This window comes from Salmo salar, chromosome 09 (assembly GCF_965601325.2).
Source record: "Salmo salar chromosome 09, fSalSal1, whole genome shotgun sequence".
Lineage (NCBI taxonomy): Eukaryota > Metazoa > Chordata > Actinopteri > Salmoniformes > Salmonidae > Salmo > Salmo salar.
In genome coordinates, this window is record NC_138299.1 from 49,525,586 (window position 1) to 49,550,000 (window position 24,415).

The following is a 24,415-nucleotide window of genomic DNA, read 5'->3' on the forward strand; positions in this document are numbered from 1 at the left end:
AAGTCTGTGTCGTTACCGCCAAGTCTGTGTAGTTACCGCCAAGTCACCGCCAAGTCTGTGTCGTTACCGCCAAGTCTGTGTCGTTACCGCCAAGTCTGTGTCGTTACCGCCAAGTCTGTGTAGTTACCGCCAAGTCACCGCCAAGTCTGTGTCGTTACCGCCAAGTCACCGCCAAGTCTGTGTAGTCACCGCCAAGTCTGTGTCGTTACCGCCAAGTCACCGCCAAGTCTGTGTCGTTACCGCCAAGTCTGTGTCGTTACCGCCAAGTCTGTGTCGTTACCGCCAAGTCTGTGTCGTTACCGCCAAGTCACCGCCAAGTCTGTGTCGTTACCGCCAAGTCACCGCCAAGTCTGTGTCGTTACCGCCAAGTCTGTGTCGTTACCGCCAAGTCACCGCCAAGTCTGTGTCGTTACCGCCAAGTCTGTGTAGTTACCGCCAAGCCTGTGTAGTTACCGCCAAGCCTGTGTAGTTACCGCCAAGCCTGTGTAGTTACCGCCAAGCCTGTGTAGTTACCGCCAAGCCTGTGTAGTTACCGCCAAGCCTGTGTAGTCACCGCCAAGTCTGTGTAGTTACCGCCAAGTCTGTGTCGTTACCGCCAAGTCACCGCCAAGTCTGTGTAGTTACCGCCAAGCCTGTGTAGTTACCGCCAAGCCTGTGTAGTTACCGCCAAGCCTGTGTAGTTACCGCCAGGCCTGTGTAGTTACCGCCAGGCCTGTGTAGTTACCGCCAGGCTTGTGTAGTTACCGCCAAGCCTGTGTAGTTACCGCCAAGCCTGTGTAGTTACCGCCAAGCCTGTGTAGTTACCGCCACGCAAGTCATTTTTATTTCACCTTTATTTAACCAGGTAGGCCAGTTGAGAACACGTTCTCATTTATAATTGCGACCTGGCCAAGATAAAGCAAAGCAGTTTGACACAAACAACAACAACAGAGTTACACATGGAATAAAAACCCTAATACAGTAGAACAAAAGAAAACAAAAAGTCTATATACAGTGTGTGCAAATGAAGTAAGATTAGGGAGGTAACTGTATAAAACTCTCTCTCTCTCCCTCCCAGTGACTGTATAAAACTCTCTCTCTCCCTCCCAGTGACTGTATAAAACTCTCTCTCTCCCTCCCAGTGACTGTATAAAACTCTCTCTCTCCCTCCCAGTGACTGTATAAAACTCTCTCTCTCCCTCCCAGTGACTGTATAAAACTCTCTCTCCCTCCCTCCCAGTGACTGTATAAAACTCTCTCTCCCTCCCAGTGACTGTATAAAACTCTCTCTCTCCCTCCCAGTGACTGTATAAAACTCTCTCTCTCCCTCCCAGTGACTGTATAAAACTCTCTCTCTCTCCCTCCCAGTGACTGTATAAAACTCTCTCTCTCCCTCCCAGTGACTGTATACAACTCTCTCTCTCTCTTCCTCCTAGTGACTGTATAAATCTCTCTCCCTCTCCCTCCCAGTGACTGTATACATCTCTCTTTCCCCCTCCCAGTGACTGTATAAAACTCTCTCTCCCTCCCAGTGACTGTATAAAACTCTCTCTCTCCCTCCCAGTGACTGTATAAAACTCTCTCTCTCTCTCTCCCTCCCAGTGACTGTATAAAACTCTCTCTCTCTCTCTCCCTCCCAGTGACTGTATAAAACTCTCTCTCTCCCTCCCAGTGACTGTATAAAACTCTCTCTCTCTCCCTCCCAGTGACTGTATAAAACTCTCTCTCTCTCCCTCCCAGTGACTGTATAAAACTCTCTCTCTCTCTCCCTCCCAGTGACTGTATAAAACTCTCTCTCTCTCTCCCTCCCAGTGACTGTATAAAACTCTCTCTCTCTCTCTCCCTCCCAGTGACTGTATAAAACTCTCTCTCTCTCTCTCCCTCCCAGTGACTGTATAAAACTCTCTCTCTCTCCCTCCCAGTGACTGTATAAAACTCTCTCTCTCCCTCCCAGTGACTGTATAAAACTCTCTCTCTCTCCCTCCCAGTGACTGTATAAAACTCTCTCTCTCACCCTCCCAGTGACTGTATAAAACTCTCTCTCTCCCTCCCAGTGACTGTATAAAACTCTCTCTCTCTCCCTCCCAGTGACTGTATAAAACTCTCTCTCTCTCCCTCCCAGTGACTGTATAAAACTCTCTCTCTCTCTCTCCCTCCCAGTGACTGTATAAAACTCTCTCTCTCCCTCCCAGTGACTGTATAAAACTCTCTCTCTTTCCCAGTGACTGTATAAAACTCTCTCTCCCTCCCAGTGACTGTATAAAACACTCTCTCTTTCCCAGTGACTATAAAACTCTCTGTCTCTGTCTCTCTCTGTAGCGTTTGGTTTCTGTGAGTACAAGGAGCCAGAGTCCACCCTGCGTTCCCTGCGTCTGCTACATGAGCTGTTGCTGGGAGACAAGAAGCTGCTGGTCAAGGTGGATGCTAAGACCAAGGCCCAGCTAGAAGAATGGAAGGCTAAGAAGAAGATCGCCAACGGGGTGAACACACACACACACACACACACACACACACACACACACACACACACACACACACGCACCACACACCATACCACACACACACCCCACACACCATACCACACACACACACACACACACACCACACACCCAGTCTACTGTGAGAAGTGATTCAGGAGAGCAGACTGGGTTCATAAAATTGAAGTTGCACACATCCTCTCTCCTAGCAGTGAGCATTTCATTACCAACATTTAGTCTCTCAGGTCTTTATCAGTTCCGGGACGATACCAGTATCATAATGCTTCGTTAGTATCACGGCAAGGAAGCAAATTTTAAACTTCTTTATAAAAACAGCCTTAATGTTGGAAACAAACATCATAATTATGTTTTCTATCCAGAGTCCAAAAATCATTTTCTAAACTATAGCACACACACAATTTTTACATTTTTTATAGCATCATAGAGTTTTGTCTGCTTTGTGTTTTTTTTTTTTTTTTTTTGTCATGTGAAAAAAATATTGCGATAGTGGTATTATCCCGGCTCTAGTCTTCGTCAGGGCAGAGCAAGGCTTGGTTTTAACATGGCTTCTGTGTGGTACACGCTGCAAAATCCAACATGAAGATTCCTCATTCTCTGTACTTTAAAAAAATCAATTTATATATGGTATTTCTCTTGTCTTTCTCTTACTCTCCTTTTTATGTCTCATAGGGAACCAAGTCTGAGGACGGGCCGAAGGAAGAAGAGGATGAGGAAGAGGTTCTTGACGAAGACACAAAGCGTCGTGACCAGATAGTAAAAGGGGCGATCGAGGGGTTGATCCGGGAGTACGGCAGTGAGCTCAACGCCCCTTCTCAGGACGGGGACAACCAGCCCCGCAAGAAGAAGAGAGAGAAGAAAGAGGAGGTTTGTAACGTCCGTTCGACTGAAGAGAGGAGGTAGTAGCGTCCGTTCGACTGAAGAGAGGAGGTAGTAGCGTCCGTTCGACTGAAGAGAGGAGGTAGTAGCGTCCGTTCGACTGAAGAGAGGAGGTAGTAGCGTCCGTTCGACTGAAGAGAGGAGGTAGTAGCGTCCGTTCGACTGAAGAGAGGAGGTAGTAGCGTCCGTTCGACTGAAGAGAGGAGGTAGTAGCGTCCGTTCGACTGAAGAGAGGAGGTAGTAGCGTCCGTTCGACTGAAGAGAGGAGGTAGTAGCGTCCGTTCGACTGAAGAGAGGGGGTAGTAGCGTCCGTTCGACTGAAGAGAGGGGGTAGTAGCGTCCGTTCGACTGAAGAGAGGGGGTAGTAGCGTCCGTTCGACTGAAGAGAGGGGGTAGTAGCGTCCGTTCGACTGAAGAGAGGGGGTAGTAGCGTCCGTTCGGCTGAAGAGAGGGGGTAGTAGCGTCCGTTCGGCTGAAGAGAGGGGGTAGTAGCGTCCGTTCGGCTGAAGAGAGGGGGTAGTAGCGTCCGTTCGGCTGAAGAGAGGGGGTAGTAGCGTCCGTTCGGCTGAAGAGAGGGGGTAGTAGCGTCCGTTCGGCTGAAGAGAGGGGGTAGTAGCGTCCGTTCGGCTGAAGAGAGGGGGTAGTAGCGTCCGTTCGGCTGAAGAGAGGGGGTAGTAGCGTCCGTTCGGCTGAAGAGAGGGGGTAGTAGCGTCCGTTCGGCTGAAGAGAGGGGGTAGTAGCGTCCGTTCGGCTGAAGAGAGGGGGTAGTAGCGTCCGTTCGGCTGAAGAGAGGGGGTAGTAGCGTCCGTTCGGCTGAAGAGAGGGGGTAGTAGCGTCCGTTCGGCTGAAGAGAGGGGGTAGTAGCGTCCGTTCGGCTGAAGAGAGGGGGTAGTAGCGTCCGTTCGGCTGAAGAGAGGGGGTAGTAGCGTCCGTTCGGCTGAAGAGAGGGGGTAGTAGCGTCCGTTCGGCTGAAGAGAGGGGGTAGTAGCGTCCGTTCGGCTGAAGAGAGGGGGTAGTAGCGTCCGTTCGGCTGAAGAGAGGGGGTAGTAGCGTCCGTTCGGCTGAAGAGAGGAGGTAGTAGCGTCCGTTCGGCTGAAGAGAGGAGGTAGTAGCGTCCGTTCGGCTGAAGAGAGGAGGTAGTAGCGTCCGGTTCTCCTATTTAAAGCGAGTGATGAGACTGATTGTCAATGTGTTTTATATGGAGTGTGTTTTGTTTGTTTACTTGTTTTCCAGGAGGAGGCGCTACCTGCAGGCATTTTAGTTTTTATTTTCTGTAAAGTGCTACGCTACTTCTGGGCCGACCTTGGACCTTGTTCAGTAGTATCGTTTGGCGATGGGAGAAGGACATGTTATGAACCTGATGTCATGTTTGTTTATCTGTGTTCCAGGAGGACATCAATGTGATGGACATGGAAGATGACAAAAGAGACCTGATTTCCAGAGAGATCAGTAAATTCAGAGACACTCACAAGGTAACATACTGTCCATTGTTCTCTTCACACACACATTAGGCTTTGGAGAAAGAAACTACAATACCCACATCTAAATTATACCAAGTGTAGTTTCAACATCCCTGTCAAGGACTGGACTACAAATTAATGTATTGACCCCTCATTTCTAACTTCCTAACATTCATTTCAAATAGTTCAGATATTTGCTAATTTTGTTCAATTGAACTTGATTAAAAAAAAAAAGATTTAAGATTTTATAAACAATTATGTGGAATGTCCGTCAAGTCAACAAGTGATATATTTCAGTTTCCCCAACAGTGTAAGGAGTTGTAGGATCAACTGTTAACAACAGTGAGTTGGGATGAAAGTATTACAGTAGAGCTACTAGTTAGACGCAGGACAGGGCAACTCCAGTCCTCGGTGGCCTGATTGGTGTCACCCTCCCCCCCCCCCCCCCCCCATCATCCTTAGCAAACACACCTGATTTTTAAACTTAATTGCATTCTTAAACTGAAGATCATGATGAGTTGATTATTGGAGGTAGGTGTGTTAGCTCGGGGCAAAAGTGTGACACTAATAAATCCCCTCCCCCTCTCACCTCGAGGACTGGAGTTACCCCCCCCAACGCCCCAAAGCCTGATAGGGTGGACGAAATGTTAAAGTTCCTCGAAGCTAATCTATTGATTATAACCCCACCATTATGGTAGACATCATATGATGACTAAAGCAAGATGAATCTCAGAGCTTTTGGGGGAAAAGTAAGGATGTAAGTATCTTTTAATTTATTTTCTCTACGTCTCGGACGCTCCCTTCTGGAGGACTTGCAAAGGGGCAACTGGCTCTGAGACGGTTGCTATGCTACTATATATATATATATATATATATATATATATATAATATTTTTATTTATTTATATTTTTATTTATTTATATTTTTATTTATTTATATATTATATTTTTATTTATTTTTATTTATTTTTATTTTTATTTATTTATATATTAATATATTAATATATTATATATTAATATATAATAGGGAATCGGGTTCCATTTTGCATACACCCATGTCTTTTAGCTAGTTGGCATGGTTAAAAGGAGGCCCTACTGGTTGTGTGAATACAAAGCCAGAGAGCCTAGTGAACCTATGCAGGTCCTTGTGTTGTGTTTGAGGAAGGTAGACGAGGGACTCAAAATTATGGCCCAGATTCCCCTAGTTTTCCAGAATTCCCGGTTGAAAGATTTCTGAAATTACCCAGGGATTTTGGGAAAACCAGGCAATTTTTTTTGGGGGAAACTACCTGTGATTTTGCAACCCAAAGGTAGAGACTGAGTGTGAATAACCACGGCAGCTGTTTAAGCAGTCTGTAGTGTAGGGTACTAAAAGCAGGGAGCGTCCCTCCACAGCAGCACCTTGAGATCTGAAGACTAGACAGGTAAGACTTGATCTGACTTTTATCCTCCTCCCTTTCTCTCTCTGTCTCTCTGTCTCTCTCTCTCTCTCTCTCTCTCTCTTTCCCCTCTCTCTCTCTCTCTCTCTCTCTCTCTCTCTCTCTCTCTCTCTTTCCCCTCTCTCCCCTGCTCTCTCTCGCTCCAGCTTTCTGCTTTTACTTTCTCCTTTCTACTTCTCTGTGCTTTACATTTGTATCTGTCTTACCTATCTCTATATTATGTTAAAGAAAAACCTTGTTTAGGGACATCACAGAAAGGTCAAATATTGTTTTATGCTGCTTATTTTCCAAATCTAATAGACTTGGAAGTTTTTTTTTAGGGTTAAGAAGAACGATATTCCCATCACATACAGTGTGTAGGTAGAACGCGAAGGTCCAAGCATGTTAAGAACATTAGCCACACTAAACACCACACATCTAGTGACAGGATCCTGTATTACCTCATCGTCGGAGGTAAGTCCAGACAGGACAGGGGACTGTTGTGTCAGAGGTAAGTCCAGACAGGACAGGGGACTGTTGCGTCAGAGGTAAGGACAGGGGACTGTTGCGTCAGAGGTAATTCCAGACAGGACAGGGGGACTGTTGAGTCAGAGGTAATTCCAGACAGGACAGGGGACTGTTGCGTCAGAGGTAATTCCAGACAGGACAGGGGACTGTTGAGTCAGAGGTAATTCCAGACAGGACAGGGGACTGTTGCGTCAGAGGTAATTCCAGACAGGACAGGGGACTGTTGCGTCAGAGGTAAGGACAGGGGACTGTTGCATCAGAGGTAAGTCCAGACAGGACAGGGAACATTCTAGAACATCAGTTTAATCCAAAGGGAAGTGAGAGGGAGGGAACTCTTCGCTAAATCTCTTTCAGCTCCAGCTTTCTCTATTCTATTTCCTCTCCTTCTTCTTCTTCTTCTTCTCTCTGACAGGACAGGAGACCCACAGTTCAGTTTAGCCCAGCAGCTTTACACGTTGTAGTTTCTCTTACACTCATCCCACTATCCATCACAAAATTGACGAACATCATTCAATGGCATTTGACCAGTTAAAATCTATTGCCATCGTAATGAATGGCATATAGCCATAGCATTTTTGTTGTTGTTGTAGTGAGGTACCATATTGGTGAGGTACCCGTATCTCTTATGTATGTAAGGGCTGTTGGCACTCTGTCTCCCTCTCTGTCTGGTGTGTGAGTTTGTGTTAATCACTCTGTTGGTCTGAGACGATCTGACGACGGACATCAGAAGACTACCTCTGGGTAAGACCTGCTCTATGATTTTATTCCTTTAACCCAAACTGGAATACCTACCTGCATTGACTCTTAACACCAATGTAAAAGATCACCATTTTGTATCTAAGCACTAGTCTTTTAATGTGTTGTGATATAACTGGATAATGTGTACAGTAAATTAATCACTGGTCATCGTAAGGGATCGATGAACAGATATTTTACCACTTTTTAGTTTGTTTCTGTGAACTTGACCTGCTCTTCCTCACAGGAGTAGCTTTGTAGGCTTGTAGGGGCAGAGACAGACGTGCTGAGTGAGTCCATAATTCATCACCTGTAAGTCACAAACAACCAATTTAGCTCCGCAGCGGATCCATCTCTATTTCCTGTTTCACTGAGAGAAATGAACCCTGATGTGTGTTTCTGTGCTGTTAATACATAAAACAACAACAACAGTTGTTTTGGTTCACTTTGAAATCTTATGAAAGCCGTTAGCTAAATGATTTATGGTAACTAGATAAAGTGGTTTCCACCGTCTCCATATTGGGATATTTTGGCTCTTAAGTCAAGAAGTGCATTGACGAAGTCGTCTCCACAGTGACCGTACATACATACATACCCCAACCGGAAGTCATGGATTACAGGCAGCATCCGCACTGAGTTTAAGGCTAGAGCTGCCGCTTTCAAGGAGCGGGGACAGTAATCCGGATGCTTATAAGAAATCCCGCTAAGATCTCCAACGAGCCATCAAACAGGCAAAGCATCAATACAGGACTAAGATCGAATCCTACGACACCGGCTCTGATGCGCAATGGTTTTGGCAGTGCTTGCAAACTATCATGGACTACAAAGGGAGACCCATACAAAGGGAAACCCAGCCGCGAGCTGCCCAGAGGATCCTACGGATCCTATGCCTACTATGCTCGCTTCGAGGCAAGTAAATCTGAACCATGCATGAGAACACCAGCTGTTCCAGACGACTATGTGATCGCACTCTCCGTAGTCAATGTGAGTAAGACCTTTAAACAGTTTAACATGCGCAAGGCCAGATGAAATACCAGGACGTGTACCATGAGCTTACGCTGACCAGCTGGCAAGTGTTTTCACTGACATTTTTTACTTATCCGTGACCCAGTCTGTAATACCTACATATTTCAAGTAGAACCCAATAGTCCCTGTACCCAAGAACGCCAAGGTAACCTGCCTAAATTACTATTGCCCGTAGCACTCACATCTTTAACCATGAAAGGCTGGTCATGGATCACATCAACACCATCATCCTGGACACCCTGGACCCACACCAATTTACATACCGCCCCCTCACCCACCTGGACAAAAGGAATACCTATTCAAAAATGCTCTACATTAGTAGTCCCTTCCAAGCTAATCACCGAACTCAGGACCCTGGGGACTGCACATCTCCATCTGCAACTGGATCCTGGACTTCCTGATGAGCAGCCCCCAGGTTGTGAGGGTAGGTAACAACACATCCGCCACACTGACCATCAACACGGGGCCCCCCTCAGGGGTGGGTGCTTAGTCCCTTCCTGTACTCCCAGTTCACCCAAGACTGCGAGGCCGCTCACGACTCCCAACGCCGTCATTTTGCAGTTTGCTGACGACACGATGGTGGTAGGACTGACCACCGACAACAATGAGGGAGCCTATAGGGAGGAGGATTAGAGACCTGGCAGTGTGGTGCCAGGACAACCTCCTCTCCCTCAACGTCAGCAAGACAAAGCAGCTGATGATGGACTACAGGATGGGGCTGTAGTTGAGCGGGTCGAGAGTTCATCAGTGTCCACAGTCGAGAGTTCCTAAGGCATTCACATGGTCCCCACACACCCACACAGCTGTGAAGAGGGCACACCAGGACGCTGAAAAGATTTCGCATTTGCCCTCAGATCCTCAAAGTTCTACAGCATCGTCTTGACTGTCTGCATCACCACTTGGTACGGTAACTGCAAGGCACCCGACGGCAAAGCGCTACAGAGGGTGGTGAGTACGGCCCAGTACATCACTGGGGCAGAGCTCCCTGCCATCCAGGACCTCTATACCAGGCGGTGTCAGAGGAAGGCCCCAAAAAAATTGTCAGACTCCAGCCACCCAAGTCATAGACACACACTGGACTCTACCAACACACACACACACACACACACACACACACACACACACACACACACACACACACACACACACACACACACACACACTGGACTCTATCCACACACACACACACACACACACACACACACACACACACACACACACACACACACACACACACACACACACACACACACACACACACACTGGACTCTACCCACACACACACTGGACTCTACCCCCCCCCCCCACACACACAACACACACATTTCAATGGACAAAAAAATGTGCTTTTCTTTCAAAAACAAGGACATTTCTAAGTGACCCCAAACTTTTGAACGGTAGTTTACATGTAGGTAGGGGTAAAGTGACTATGCATCGATAATAAACATTGAAATGCAGCAGCGTAAAAAATTGGGAGTGGGGGATCAATGCAAATAGTCTGGGTAGCCATTTGATTAGCTGTTCAGCAGTCTTATGGCTTGGGTGTAGAAGCTGTTAAGCCTTTTGGACCTAGACCTGGCACTCCGGTACCGCTTGCCATGCGGTAGCAGAGAGAACAGTCTAGGACTAGGGTGACTGGAATCTTTGGCAATTTTTAGGTTCTTCCTCTGACACCACCTGGTATAGAGGTCCTGGATGGCAGGAAGCTTGGCCCCAGTGATGTACTGGGCCGTACGCACTACCCTCTGTTGAGCTTTGTGGTTGGAGGCCGAGCAGTTGCCATACCAGACGGTGATGCAACCAGTCTGGATGCTCTCAATGGTGCCGCTGTAGAACTTTTTGAGGATCTGAGTACCCGTGCCAAATCTTTTCAGTCTCCTGAAGGGGAATAGGTGTTGTCGTGCCCTCTTCACGACTGTCTTGGTGATGTGGACACCAAGGAACTTGAAGCTCTCAACCTGCTCCACTACAGCCCCGTCAATGAGAATGAGGTCGTTCTCGGTCCTCCTTTTCCTGTAGTCCACAATCATCTCCTTTGTCTTGATCACGTTGAGGGAGAGGTTGTTTTCGTTGCACCACACTTCCAGGTCTCTGACCTCCTCCCTATAGGCTGTCTCATTGTCGGTGATCAGACCTACCACTGTTGTCATTGGCAAACTTAATGATGGGGTTGGAGTCGTGCTTGGCGGGGTGATGGAGTGGCTTGGATTGGAGTGGCTCTAAGGTTTCTGGGATGATGGTGTTAATGTGAGCCATGACCAGCCTTTCAAAGCACTTCATGGCTACAGATGTGAGTGCTACGGGTCGGTAGTCAGTTAGGCAGGTTACCTTGGTGTTCTTGGGCACAGGGACTATGGTGATCTGCGTGAAATATGTGGGTATTACGGACTCGGCCAGGGACAGGTTGAAAATGTCAGTGAACACACTTGCCAGCTGGTCAGCGCATGCTCGGAGTACACGTCCTGGTATTCCGTCTGGCCCTGTGGTCTTGTGAATGTTGACCTGTTTAAAGGTCTTACTCACATCGATTACAGCGAACGTGATCACATAGTCATCCGGAACAGTTAGTGCTCTCATGCATGCTTCAGTGTTGTTTGCCTCGAAGCGCGCATAGAAGTAATTTAGCTCGTCTGGTAGGCTTGTCACTGGGCAGCTCGTGGCTGGGCTTCCCTTTGTAGTCTGTAATACTTTGCAAGCCCTCCCACATCTGACGAGCATTGGAGCCGGTGTAGTTGGATTCAATCTTAGTCCTGTATTTACGCTTTGCCTGTTTGATGGTTCGTCGGAGGGCATAGCGGGATTTCATTTATAGTCATTTAGGCAGGTTACCTTGGCGTTCTTGGGTACAGGGACTATGGGGGTCTGCTTGAAATATGTAGGTATTACAGACTGGGTCAGGTATAAGTAAAAAATGTCAGTGAAGTCACTTGCCAGCTGGTCAGCGTATGCTCATGGTACACATCCTGGTATTTCATCTGGCCTTGCGCATGTTAACCTGTTTAACCTCTCTGGGATATGTGGGAGCGTCCCAACCTCTCTGGGATATGTGGGAGCGCACTAGCGTCCCACCTCGACAACAGCCAGTGAAATTGCAGGGCGCCAAATTCAAAACAACAGAAATCTCATAATTAGAATTCCTCAAACATACAAGTATTATACACTATTTTAAAGATACACTTCTTATTAATCCAACCACAGTGTCTGATTTCAAAAAGGCTTTACGGTGAAAGCACACCATACGATTATGTTAGGTCAGGGCCTAGTCACAAAAAAACGTACAGCCATTTTCCAGCCAAAGAGAGGAGTCACAAAAAGCAGAAATAGAGATAAAATTAGTCACTAACCTTTGATGACCTTCATCAGATGGCACTCATAGGACTTCATGTTACACAATACATGTATGTTTTGTTCGATAAAGTTCATATTTATATCCAAAAATCTCAGTTTACGTTGGCGCGTTATGTTCGGTAATGTTTTGCCTACAAAACATCCGCTGATTTTGCAGAGAGCCACATCAATTTACAGAAATACTCATCATAAACTTTGATGAAAGATACAGGTGTTATGCATAGGATTATAGATAAACTTCTCCTTAATGCAACCGCTGTGTCAGATTTCAAAAAAGCTTCACGGCGAAAGCACACCTTGCAATAATCTGAGTACAGCGCTCAGCAATCAAACCAAGCCATACAGATACCCGCCATGTTGTGGAGTCAACAAAAGTCAGAAATAGTGTTATAAATATTCACTTACCTTTGATGATCTTCATCGGAATGCACTCCCAGCTATCCCAGTTCCACAATAAATGTTTGTTTTGTTCGATAAAGTTAATCTTTTATATCCAAATACCTCCTTTTTGTTCGTGCGTTTAGTTCACTATTCCAAATGCACAAGGCGCGGGCACTAAGTCCAGACGAAAAGTCAAAAAAGATCCATTACAGTTTGTAGAAACATGTCAAACGATGTATAGAATCAATCTTTAGGATGTTTTTATCATAAATCTTCAATAATATTCCAACCGAACAATTCCTTTGTCTTTAGAAATGAAAGGGAACGGAGCTCGTGCCCACGGCCATGCACGCGACTAAACTAAAGGCTTTCAGCCAGACCACTGGTTCAAACAGCTCTTATTTGCTCCCCGTTCACAGTAGAAGCCTGAAACAATGTTCTAAAGACTGTTGACATCTAGTGGAAGCCATAGGAAGTGCAATCTGACCCTATTTACACTGTATATTGGATAGGCATTCACTTGAAAAACTACAAACCTCAGATTTCCCATTTCCTGGTTGGATTTTTCTTAGGTTTTTGCCTGCCATATTAGTTCTGTTATACTCACAGACATTATTTAAAAAATGTTGGAAACTTTAGAGTGTTTTCTATCCAAATCAACTAATTATATGCATATTCTAGCTTCTGGGCCTGAGGAGCAGGCAGTTTACTCTGGGCACCTTATTCATCCAAGCTACTCAATACTGCCTCTGTTCCCAAAGAAGTTAAAGGTCTTACTCACATTGGCTACGGAGAGTGAGATCACAGTCGTCCGGAACAGCTGGTGTTCTCATGCATGGTTCAGAGTTACTTGCCTCGAAGCGAGCATAGTAGGCCTTTAGATCTTCTGGGCAGCTCGGGGCTGGGTTTCCCTTTGTATGAGTTTCCCTTTGTAATCCATGATAGTTTGCAAGCACTGCCACATCCAATGTGCGTCAGAGCCGGTGTCGTAGGATTCGATCTTAGTCCCGTATTGACGCTTTGCCTGTTTGATGGTTCGTCGGAGGGCATAGTGGGATTTCTTATAAGTGTCCGGATTAGTGTCTCGCTCCTTGAAAGTGGCAGATCTAGCCTTTAGCTCAGTGCGGATGCTGCCTGTAATCCATGGCTTCTGGTTGGGGTATGTACGTACAGTCACTGTAGGGACAATGTCATCGATGCACTTATTAATGAAGCCGATGACTGATGTGGTATACTCCTCAATGCCATCGGATTAGTCCCGGAACATATTCCAGTCTGTGCTAGCAAAACAGTCCTGTAGCTTAGCATCTGCGTCATCTGACCACTTCCGTATTGAGCGAGTCATTGGTACTTCCTGCTTTAGTTTTAGCTTGTAAGTAGAAATCGGCAGGATAGAATTATGGTCAGATTTGCCAAAAAAGAGCGAGGGAGAGCTTTGTACACGTCTCATTGTGTGGAGTAAAGGTGGTCTAGAGTCCCCCCCCCCCCCCCCCCCCCCTTGTTGCACATGTAACATGCTGGTAGAAATGAGGTGAAACGGATTTAAGTTTCCCTGCATTAAAGACTCCGGCCACTAGGAGCGCCGCTTCTGGATGAGCATTTTCTTGTTTGCTTATGGCTTTATACAGCTCGTTGAGTGCCAGCATCTATTTGTGGTGGTCAATAGACAGCTACGAAAAAAATATAGATGTAAATATTGTATCTACATTTTATCATGAGATACTCTACCTCAGATGAGCAAAACCTTGAGAGTTCCTTAATATTTGATTTCGCACACCAGCTGTTATTGACCAAAAGACACAGACCGCCACCCCTGGTCTCACTGGAGGTAGCTGTTCTGTCCTGCCGATGCACGGAAAACCCAGCCAACTGTGTATATTATCCATGTCGTCATTCAGCCACAACTCGGTGAAACATAGGAAATGACAGTTTTTAATGTCCCGTTGGTAGGATAGTCTTGAACGGAGCTCATGCAGTTTATTCTCCAATGATTGCACGTTGGCCAATAGGATGGATGGTAGAGGCGGGTTACCCACTCGCCGACAAATTCTCACAAGGCATCCGGACCTACGTCCCCTGTATCGACATCTTCTCTTCATGCGAATAACAGGGATTTCCGGCTCGTTAAAGAAAAAAAATCTATGTCCAGTTCGAGGTGAGTAATCGGTGTTCTGATATCCAGAAGCTGTTTTCGGTCAAAAGAGACAGTGGCAGAAACATTATGTACAAAATAAGTTACAAACAATGTGAAAAAAAACCACACAAAATGTAGTACAATTGGTTAGGAGCCCGTAAAACGGCAGCCATCTCTACCGGCGCAGCAGAGTGACTAACACAGTGTATTCCTTCTTCCTGTAGAAACTGTGTTGTCCATGATGAATACAACTGTAGAGTGATAACACAGGATACTCTTCTTCTTCCTGTAGAAACTGGAGGAGGAGAAGGGAAAGAAAGAGCAGGAACGGCAAGAGATCGATAAGGACAGGAGGGAGAGGGACAAAGAGAGGGAGCGAGAGAGGGAGCGCCGGGACCGCGAGAGGGAGAAGGAGAGAGAGAAGGAGAAGGAACGAAACGACAACAACAAGGAGAGAGAGCGGGACAGAGAACGGATCGATCGGGACCGTGAACGGACGAGGGAGAGGGGAGACAGAGGAGAGAGGGAGCGCGTGAAGGAGAGGAGTCGAGAAGTCAGCAAAGACCGCAGTAGATCCAGGTTGGTATGAGGTTAACACAGATCCAGGTTGGTATGAGGTTGGTATGAGGTTAGCGCTGAAACCGCCTGAACCAAGATCCAGGTTGGTTTGAGGTTAGCGCTGAAACAGGTTGGTATGAGGTTAGCGCTGAAACAGGCTGGTATGAGGTTAGCGCTGAAACAGCCTGAACCAAGATCCAGGTTGGTATGAGGTTAACTCAGATCCAGGTTGGTTTGAGGTTAACTCAGATCCAGGTTGGTTTGAGGTTAACTCAGATCCAGGTTGGTTTGAGGTTAACGCTGTATGACTGACTGGCCTTCCTCTCTCCCTCCGAGGGGTAGTGTTATAGAAATATCTGGGCCCGTATTCATAAAGCATCTCCGAGTAGGAGTGCTGATCTGGGATCAGTGTGCCTTTTTTAGATATTATTGAATAAGATTACACAGACGGGGCCACCGATCCTAGTTCAGCGCTCTTGCTCTGAAACACTTAATGAATACAGGCGCTGGGTCAACTGTAAAAGTGATGAGTGTTTTGAACTCATGTCTCACGTCTCTTCCTGTAGAGAACGGAGCCGCGATGAGAAGAAACACGAACGCGAGGAGGATCAGGAGGAGGCGTACGAACGCAGGAAATTGGAGAGGAAGATGAGGGACAAGGAGGTTGCCTACCAGGAAGTATGTTTGACATGTAGTCCATGTTGACAAGGCTTAAGCCACACATTTATACCCTACACAAGTACGCAACGCAAGACCTACATTAGCTATGGAAAAATGGTAATCCTGTGTAGTCCACAAACTTGGGCAGCCTTGTAATGCAACAGGATTGTTTGTATGTATGTTAGTATGCAGGATTGTTTGTATGTATATTTGTATGTATGTTAGTATGCAGGATTGTTTGTATGTATGTTTGTATGCTGGATTGTTTGTATGTATGTTTGTATGCTGGATTGTTTGTATGTATGTATGTTTGTATGCTGGATTGTTTGTATGCTGGATTGTTTGTATGTATGTTTGTATGCTGGATTGTTTGTATGTACACTACCGTTCAAAAGTCTGGGGTCACTTAGAAATGTCCTTGTTTTTGAAAGAAAAGCACTTTTTTTTTGGTCCATTTTAAAATATCAAATTGATCAGAAATACAGTGTAGACATTGTTAATGTTGTAAATGACTATTGTAGCTGGAAATGGCAGATTTTTTTTTTTTAATGGAATATCTACATAGGCGTACAGAGGCCCATTATCAGCAACCATCACTCCTGTGTTCCAATGGCATGTTGTGTTAGCTAATCCAAGTTGATCATTTTAAAAGGCTAATTGATCATTAGAAAACCATTTTGCAATTATGTTAGCACAGCTGAAAACTGTTGTGCTGATTTAAATAAGCAATAAAACTGGCCTTCTTTAGACTAGTTGAGTATCTGGAGCATCGGCATTTGTGGGTTCGATTACATGCTCAAAATGTCCAGAAACAAAGAACTTTCTTCTGAAACTCATCAGTCTATTCTTGTTCTGAGAAATGAAGGCTATTCCATGCGAGAAATTGCCAAGAAACTGAAGATCTCGTACAACGCCGTGTACTACTCCCTTCACAGAACAGCGCAAACTGGCTCTAACCAGAATAGAAAGAGGAGTGGGAGGCCCCGGTGCACAACGGAACAAGAGGACAAGTACATTAGAGTGTCTAGTTTGAGAAACAGACGCCTCACAAGTCCTCAACTGGCAGCTTCATTAAATAGTACCCGCAAAACACCAGTCTCAACGTCAACAGTGAAGAGGATTGTATGTATGTTTGTTTGTATGCAGGATGACCATTTTGCCTAGCTAATTGCTATTTTCCATTTTCCCAGATACTTGTGTAGGGTGTAAATTAGGCTTTACCACTGCAGTATACTGGCATAGCATGGAACGGCATGGAACACAGCCAGTCTTGACTACTCTTTCCGATGTGCCATTCTCTCAGGCCTAAGGCACTTAGTGTGTGTCCTAAATGACACCATATTCTCTATATTGTGCACTACAGTATTTTGCAGTGGTATATAGTGCACTACTTTTGTCCAGAGCCCTAATGGCCCTGGTGCACTGTGTAGGGTGTCTTTTGGGACTCAGGCACTGTGTTCATACTGGCTCTGTCTTAAGAGAACTCAATATAACACCTGTCTATGTGCATGCACATTATGAAAGGATGCTGATTGGCTGAAACAGCATTCTAGCTGTGTGTTTTATATCATGCCTGTTTTGATTCAGGGTTTCTGATTGGCTGAAACAGCGTTCTAGCTGTGGGTTTGATTCAGGGATGCTGATTGGCTGTTGCTCCTCTTGTTTCAGCGTCTGAAGAACTGGGAGATGAGAGAGAGGAAGAAGGCTCGGGACTACGACAAAGAGAACCAACGAGAGGACGAGAGACGGCGTGAGATGGTAGTAGACAACGTAAAGCAGGGCTCCCCAACTAGTGTCTCAGTTGATTTTCTTTTAAACAAATCGAAATTATATTTTATATTTGAGATTCTTCAAAATATCCACCCTTTGCCTTGATGACAGCTTTGCACACTCTTGGCATTCTCTCAACCAGCTTCACCTGGAATGCTTTTCCAACAGTCTTGAAGGAGTTCCCACATATGCTGAGCACTTGTTGGCTGCTTTTCCTTCACTCTGTGGTCCGATTCATCCCAAACCATCTCAGTTTGGTTGAGGTCGGGTGATTGTGGAGGCCAGGTCATCTGATGCAGCACTCCATCACTCTCCTTCCTGGTCAAATAGCCCTTACACAGCCTGGAGATGTGTTGGTTCATTGTCCTGTTGAAAAACAAATGATAGTCCCACTAAGCCCAAACCAGATGGGATGGTGTATCGCTGCAGAATGTTGTGGTAGCCATGCTGGTTAAGTGTGCCTTGAATTCCAAATAAATCACTGACAGTGTCACCAGCTAAGCACCATCACACCATAACACCTCCTCCTCCATGCTTCACAGTGGGAAATACAAATGCGGATATCATCCGTTCACCTGTTCTGCGTCTCACAAAGACACGGCGGTTGGAACCAAAATCTCCAATTTGGACTCATCATACCAAAGGACAGATTTCCACCGATTTTAACACTTTTTTGGTTACTACATGATTCTATAAATGTTATTTCAAAGTTATGATGTCTTCACTATTATTCTACAATGTAGAAAATAGTAAAAATAAAGGAAAAGCCTGGAATGAGTAGATGTTCTATGTACATACATATCCAGATAAATAAATACAGAAAAAAAGAAACCCACGGCATTTGAACCCAGTCTGGCACAAAGAGAAGATTCATATTGGAGACAAGCCTATTTACAATCTATAATATTTGCTGTTTAAATGTGCCATTTACCTCATAGAAGCTAAATGTATGCAATCATTGTTCTTCCTCCTCCAGACAAAAGAAGGCAAGCGTCTGAAAGAGTTCCTGGAAGATTATGACGATGACAAAGACGACCTGAAATACTACAGGTGAGGTCACACCTTTATAACACAGAGATGACCTGAAATACTACAGGTGAGGTCACACCTTTATAACATGGAGATGACCTGAAATACTACAGGTGAGGTCACACCTTTATAACATGGAGATGACCTGAAATAATACAGGTGAGGTCACACCTTTATAACATGGAGATGACCTGAAATAATACAGGTGAGGTCACACCTTTATAACATGGAGATGACCTGAAATAATACAGGTGAGGTCACACCTTTATAACATGGAGATGACCTGAAATAATACAGGTGAGGTCACACCTTTATAACACAGACAACTGTCCTTGTGAGGACCTAACATTAACCCCTACATGTTAAGGTTAGGGGTTACCAGAGATGACCTGAAATAGACCTTAACCCCTACATGTTAATGTTAGGGTGTAAGGTTAGGGTTAGGGGTTACCAGAGATGACCTGAAATAAACCTTAACCCCTACATGTTAAGAGAGATGAGGCCCTTTATCTACTTCCTCAGAGAGATGAGGTCCTTTATCTACTTCCTCAGAGAGAGATGAGGCCCTTTATCTACTTCCTCAGAGAGATGAGGTCCTTTATCTACTTCCTCAGAGAGAGATGAGGCCCTTTATCTACTTCCTCAGAGAGATGAGGCCCTTTATCTACTTCCTCAGAGAGAGACGAGGCCCTTTATCTACTTCCTCAGAGAGAGATGAGGCCCTTTATCTACTTCCTCAGAGAGAGATGAGGCCCTTTATCTACTTCCTCAGAGAGAGACGAGGCCCTTTATCTACTTCCTCTGAGAGAGACGAGGCCCTTTATCTACTTCCTCTGAGAGAGACGAGGCCCTTTATCTACTTCCTCAGAGAGAGACGAGGCCCTTTATCTACTTCCTCAGAGAGAGACGAGGCCCTTTATCTACTTCCTCAGAGAGAGACGAGGCCCTTTATCTACTTCCTCAGAGAGAGATGAGGCCCTTTATCTACTTCCTCTGAGAGAGACGAGGCCCTTTATCTACTTCCTCAGAGAGAGACGAGGCCCTTTATCTACTTCCTCAGAGAGATGAGGTCCTTTATCTACTTCCTCAGAGAGATGAGGTCCTTTATCTACTTCCTCAGAGAGAGATGAACTGATGGATACCATTTTTATATTTCTGCATCCAGCATAAAGGAAGTTGGAGTTAGTTTCACGAGCCAAATGCCTACCAGCGTTAGCGCAATGACTGGAAGTCTATGGTATCTGCTAGCAGTTAGCTTAGACCTTCAGTCATTGTGCTTAACACGCTAGTTAGCAATTGCGCTAACGCTAATTTGCAACTTCCTTCAAACTGCAGGCAGAGACATAAACATGGTATCCATGAGTTCATCTGACCCTGGGGGAAGTAGGGCCAAAATCCTGAAGTATCTGTCAGCTGTATGACTGACTGGCTTTCCTCTCTCTCCCTCCAGGGGTAGTGCTTTACAGAAGCGTCTGAGAGACCGTGAGAAGGAGACTGAGCTGGATGAGAGAGACAGGAAGAGGGAGAAGGAGGAGCATGATCAGATCAGACAGAGACTGTTAGCTGAGGGACACCCAGACCCTGAGGCCGAGCTGCAGAGGGTATGTCGCCGTCTGTCTGGCCGTCTGTCTGCCTCTCTGTCTGCCTCTCTGTCTGGCCGTCTGTCTCTATTGCTGGCTAGCTGTCTGTCTGGCTGTCTGTCTGGCTCTATTGCTGTCTGTCTGTTCGTCTGGCAGGATGGCTTTCTGTCTGTCTGGCTGTCTGTCTGGCCGTCTGTCTGCCTCTCTGTCTGCCTGGCTGTTTGGCCGTCTGTCTCGCTGGCTGGCTGGCTGTCTGTCTGGCTGTCTGTCTGGCCGGCCGTCTGGCTCTATTGCTGTCTGTCTGTTCGTCTGGCTGGATGGCTTTCTGTCTGTCTGGCTGTCTGGCCGTCTGGCTGGCCATTTGGCTCTATTGCTGTCTGTCTGGCCGTCTGGCTCTATTGCTGTCTGTCTGTCTTCGTCTGTCTGGCCGTCTGTCTGTCTGGCCGTCTGTCTCTATTGCTGTCTGGCTGGCTGGCTGTCTGGCTGGCCGTCTGTCTCTATTGCTGTCTGGCTGGCTGGCTGTCTGGCTGGCCGTCTGGCTCTATTGCTGTCTGTCTGTTCGTCTGTCTGGCCGTCTGTCTGGCTGTCTGTCTGGCCGTCTGTCTCTATTGCTGTCTGGCTGGCCGTCTGTCTGGATGGCTTTCTGGCTTAAGTGCGTTGAGACTTTCTTTGTATAAATGCACTTTAAATACATTTGATTTGAAACCAAGATGGAGGAGGAGGCAGAGAGGAGGCGGCAGCCCCCAGTGAAGCCAGAGCCAGAGGAGGAGGTGCCGCAGGAGAAACCAAACCGAGAGAGGGAGCACCGAGAGAGGGAGCACCGAGAGAGGGAGCACCGAGAGAGGGAGCACCGAGAGAGGGAGCACCGAGAGAGGGAGCACCACAGGGACAGGAGAGGAGGAGGAGGAGGAGCAGACAGGCCTCCTCTCCAGCAACTTCAACCCCAATCAGACGATGACTTGGAGGAGGGGGAGGAGCTTGATGATTGTGACAGGGAGGACTCGTCAGATGCCAGGCCAAACCCAAACCTGAAGCCCACGATGCGGCCAATCACATCGGCCCCCTCGGTGTCGTCGGGCAGCGGCGGCGCCACACCCAACTCCCCCGGCAACGAGTCTCCCTGCGGCATCATCATCCCTCATGAAAATTCTCCTGAAGCCCGGCCCACCGAGGAACAGCATCCCAAGATTGGCCTCAGCCTCAAACTGGGTGAGTTAAAACTAGATTGAACTAGTTAGAACAAGATTGGCCTCAGCCTCAAACTGGGTGAGTTAAAACTAGATTGAACTAGTTAGAACAAAATTGGCTTCATCCTCAAACTGGTTAGGTAGCGTTGTATGTTGACAATGTCACATCTGTAATGCTGAGGGATACTGAACTTTTTCAAAGTTACTACTTAAGTCGTCATCATCGTCTCTCAGTCTAACGTGCTGACCACACCTCTCGAGTTACAAAATAAATGTACACATACATGCTATTCAATCATTGCAGCCAAACTGCTCGCGTCAACGAGCCTCTGCGTAGCCAGGCGCTAAACTAGAACTTGGTTCTATTTGTGATGCTTGATGCTCTGCCAGTCCCGCCTCTCCCATCTCCTCATTGGTTTTTAGGAGCATATACCCACGTGGGTGATTGGAAGATGAACTGAGGTCCACACCCCAGTTGGTGGTGGTAATGCACCTTAAAATTGGTTGCCAACCGCACTATAAAGTCCAAAGAAGAAGAAGAAGCCTGGAGGAGAGATGACTAGAAACTAACTCAGTTTACCCTTTTATCTGTGGATTAATTGTCGGAATAGAGGACCTTGTGCATTTCAGGTAAAATAACAACTCAATGTTTATATCCCAGGACAAATTAGCTAGAAACGGCAAGCTAGCTAAATAGGACAAATTAGCTAACAACTGCAAGCCAGCTAAATAGGACAAATTAGCTAACAACTGCAAGCTTGCTAAATAGGACAAATTAGCTAGCAACTGCAAGCTAGCTAGCTAAATGTCCATGAATGTTTAATGCTTTTCGACCTGTCCTTAAATTTAATATAGTTGGTCTAGAGTTCGTTTTGTCATTTTAACCTGCGTGTCCTGATCGTGTCTGGGGGGGGTGGAGCACACGCACGCCCGGTCTAGTCAGTGTGTAACCCTCTAGCTTCGCCCCTTAATTCTCTATAACCCACCAACCCGTCTCTCTCTCCTTCCCCACTATAACCCATCTCTCAATCCGTCCCCACTATAGCCCGTCTCTCTCTCTCCTTCCCCACTATAACCCATCTCTCTCTCCGTCCCCACTATAGCCCGTCTCTCTCTCTCCTTCCCCACTATAACCCGTCTCTTTCTCTGTCCCCACTATAACCAATCTCTCTCTCTCTCCGTCCCCACTTTAACCCGTCTCTCTTTCTCCTTCCCCACTATAACCCATCTCTCTCTCCGTCCCCACTATAACCCATCTCTCTCTCTCTCCATCCCCACTATAACCCGTCTCTCTCTCTCTATCCCCACTATAACCCGTCTCTCTCTCTCCATCCCCACTATAACGCGTCTCTCTCTCTCCGTCCCCACTATAACCCGTCTCTCTCTCTCCTTCCCCTCTATAACCCATCTCTCTCTCTCTCTATCCCCACTATAACCCGTCTCTCTCTCTATCCCCACTATAACCCGTCTCTCTCTCTCCTTCCCCTCTATAACCCATCTCTCTCTCTCTCTATCCCCTCTATAACCCGTCTCTCTCTCTCTCTCTCTATCCCCACTATAACCCGTCTCTCTCTCTCCTTCCCCTCTATAACCCATCTCTCTCTCTATCCCCACTATAACCCGTCTCTCTCTCCTTCCCCACTATAACCGTCTCTCTCTCTATCCCCACTATAACCCATCTCTCTCTCTCTCTCTATCCCCACTATAACCCATCTCTCTCTCTCTCTCTCTCTATCCCCACTATAACCCATCTCTCTCTCTCTCTCTCTCTATCCCCACTATAACCCATCTCTCTCTCTCTCTCTCTCTATCCCCACTATAACCCATCTCTCTCTCTTTCTCTCTATCCCCACTATAACCCATCTCTCTCTCGCTCTTTCTCTCTATCCCCACTATAACCCATCTCTCTCTCTCTCTCTCTCTCTCTCTATCCCCACTATAACCCATCTCTCTCTCTCTCTCTCTCTCTCTCTCTCTATCCCCACTATAACCCATCTCTCTCTCTCTCTCTCTCTCTCTCTCTCTATCCCCACTATAACCCATCTCTCTCTTTCTCTCTATCCCCACTATAACCCATCTCTCTCTCTCTCTTTCTCTCTATCCCCACTATAACCCATCTCTCTCTCTCTCTCTATCCCCACTATAACCCATCTCTCTCTCTCTCTCTCTCTCTCTCTATCCCCACTATAACCCATCTCTCTCTCTCTCTCTCTCTCTCTCTCTCTCTCTATCCCCACTATAACCCATCTCTCTCTCTCTCTCTCTATCCCCACTATAACCCATCTCTCTCTCTCTCTCTCTCTATCCCCACTATAACCCATCTCTCTCTCTATCCCCACTATAACCCGTCTCTCTCTCCTTCCCCACTATAACCCATCTCTCTATCCCCACTATAACCCATCTCTCTCTCTCTCTTTCTCTCTATCCCCACTATAACCCATCTCTCTCTCTCTCTCTATCCCCACTATAACCCATCTCTCTCTCTCTCCCCACTATAACCCATCTCTCTCTCTCTCTCTTTCTCTCTATCCCCACTATAACCCATCTCTCTCTCTCTCTCTCTCTCTCTCTATCCCCACTATAACCCATCTCTCTCTCTCTCTCTCTATCCCCACGATAACCCATCTCTCTCTCTCTCTATCCCCACTATAACCCATCTCTCTCTCTCTCTCTCTCTCTCTCTCTCTATCCCCACTATAACCCATCTCTCTCTCTCTCTCTCTCTCTATCCCCACTATAACCCATCTCTCTCTCTCTCTCTCTATCCCCACTATAACCCATCTCTCTCTCTCTCTCTATCCCCACTATAACCCATCTCTCTCTCTCTCTCTCTCTATCCCCACTATAACCCATCTCTCTCTCTCTCTCTCTCTCTCCCACTATAACCCATCTCTCTCTCTCTATCCCCACTATAACCCGTCTCTCTCTCCTTCCCCACTATAACCGTCTCTCTCTCTCTCCCCACTATAACCCATCTCTCTCCCTCTCTCTCTCTCTCTCTATCCCCACTATAACCCATCTCTCTCTCTATCCCCACTATAACCCATCTCTCTCTCTCTCTCTCTCTCTATCCCCACTATAACCCATCTCTCTCTCTTTCTCTCTATCCCCACTATAACCCATCTCTCTCTCTCTCTCTTTCTCTCTATCCCCACTATAACCCATCTCTCTCTCTCTCTATCCCCACTATAACCCATCTCTCTCTCTCTCTCTCGCTCTCTCTCTCTCTCTATCCCCACTATAACCCAT

At 46.5% G+C, this 24,415-nt stretch overlaps 1 protein-coding gene across 4 annotated transcripts in view; it reads left to right on the forward strand.

The window, feature by feature from the left end:
* The window catches only part of LOC106611484 (RNA-binding protein 25), a 40,763-nt gene that overhangs the window by 5,075 nt on the left and 11,273 nt on the right, over nt 1–24,415 (forward strand). For 2 of the 4 annotated variants that reach the window (XM_045723752.2, XM_045723754.2), the window contains exons 6-14: nt 2,299–2,459; nt 3,147–3,341; nt 4,742–4,825; nt 14,675–14,961; nt 15,507–15,618; nt 17,269–17,370; nt 18,347–18,420; nt 19,850–20,000; nt 20,690–21,188. In XM_045723752.2, the coding sequence (XP_045579708.2) occupies nt 2,299–2,459; nt 3,147–3,341; nt 4,742–4,825; nt 14,675–14,961; nt 15,507–15,618; nt 17,269–17,370; nt 18,347–18,420; nt 19,850–20,000; nt 20,690–21,188 (1,665 nt within the window). The remainder of the gene's footprint in view (nt 1–2,298; nt 2,460–3,146; nt 3,342–4,741; nt 4,826–14,674; nt 14,962–15,506; nt 15,619–17,268; nt 17,371–18,346; nt 18,421–19,849; nt 20,001–20,689; nt 21,189–24,415) is intronic. The other 2 variants (XM_045723753.2, XM_045723755.2) reach the window with 1 other exon arrangement.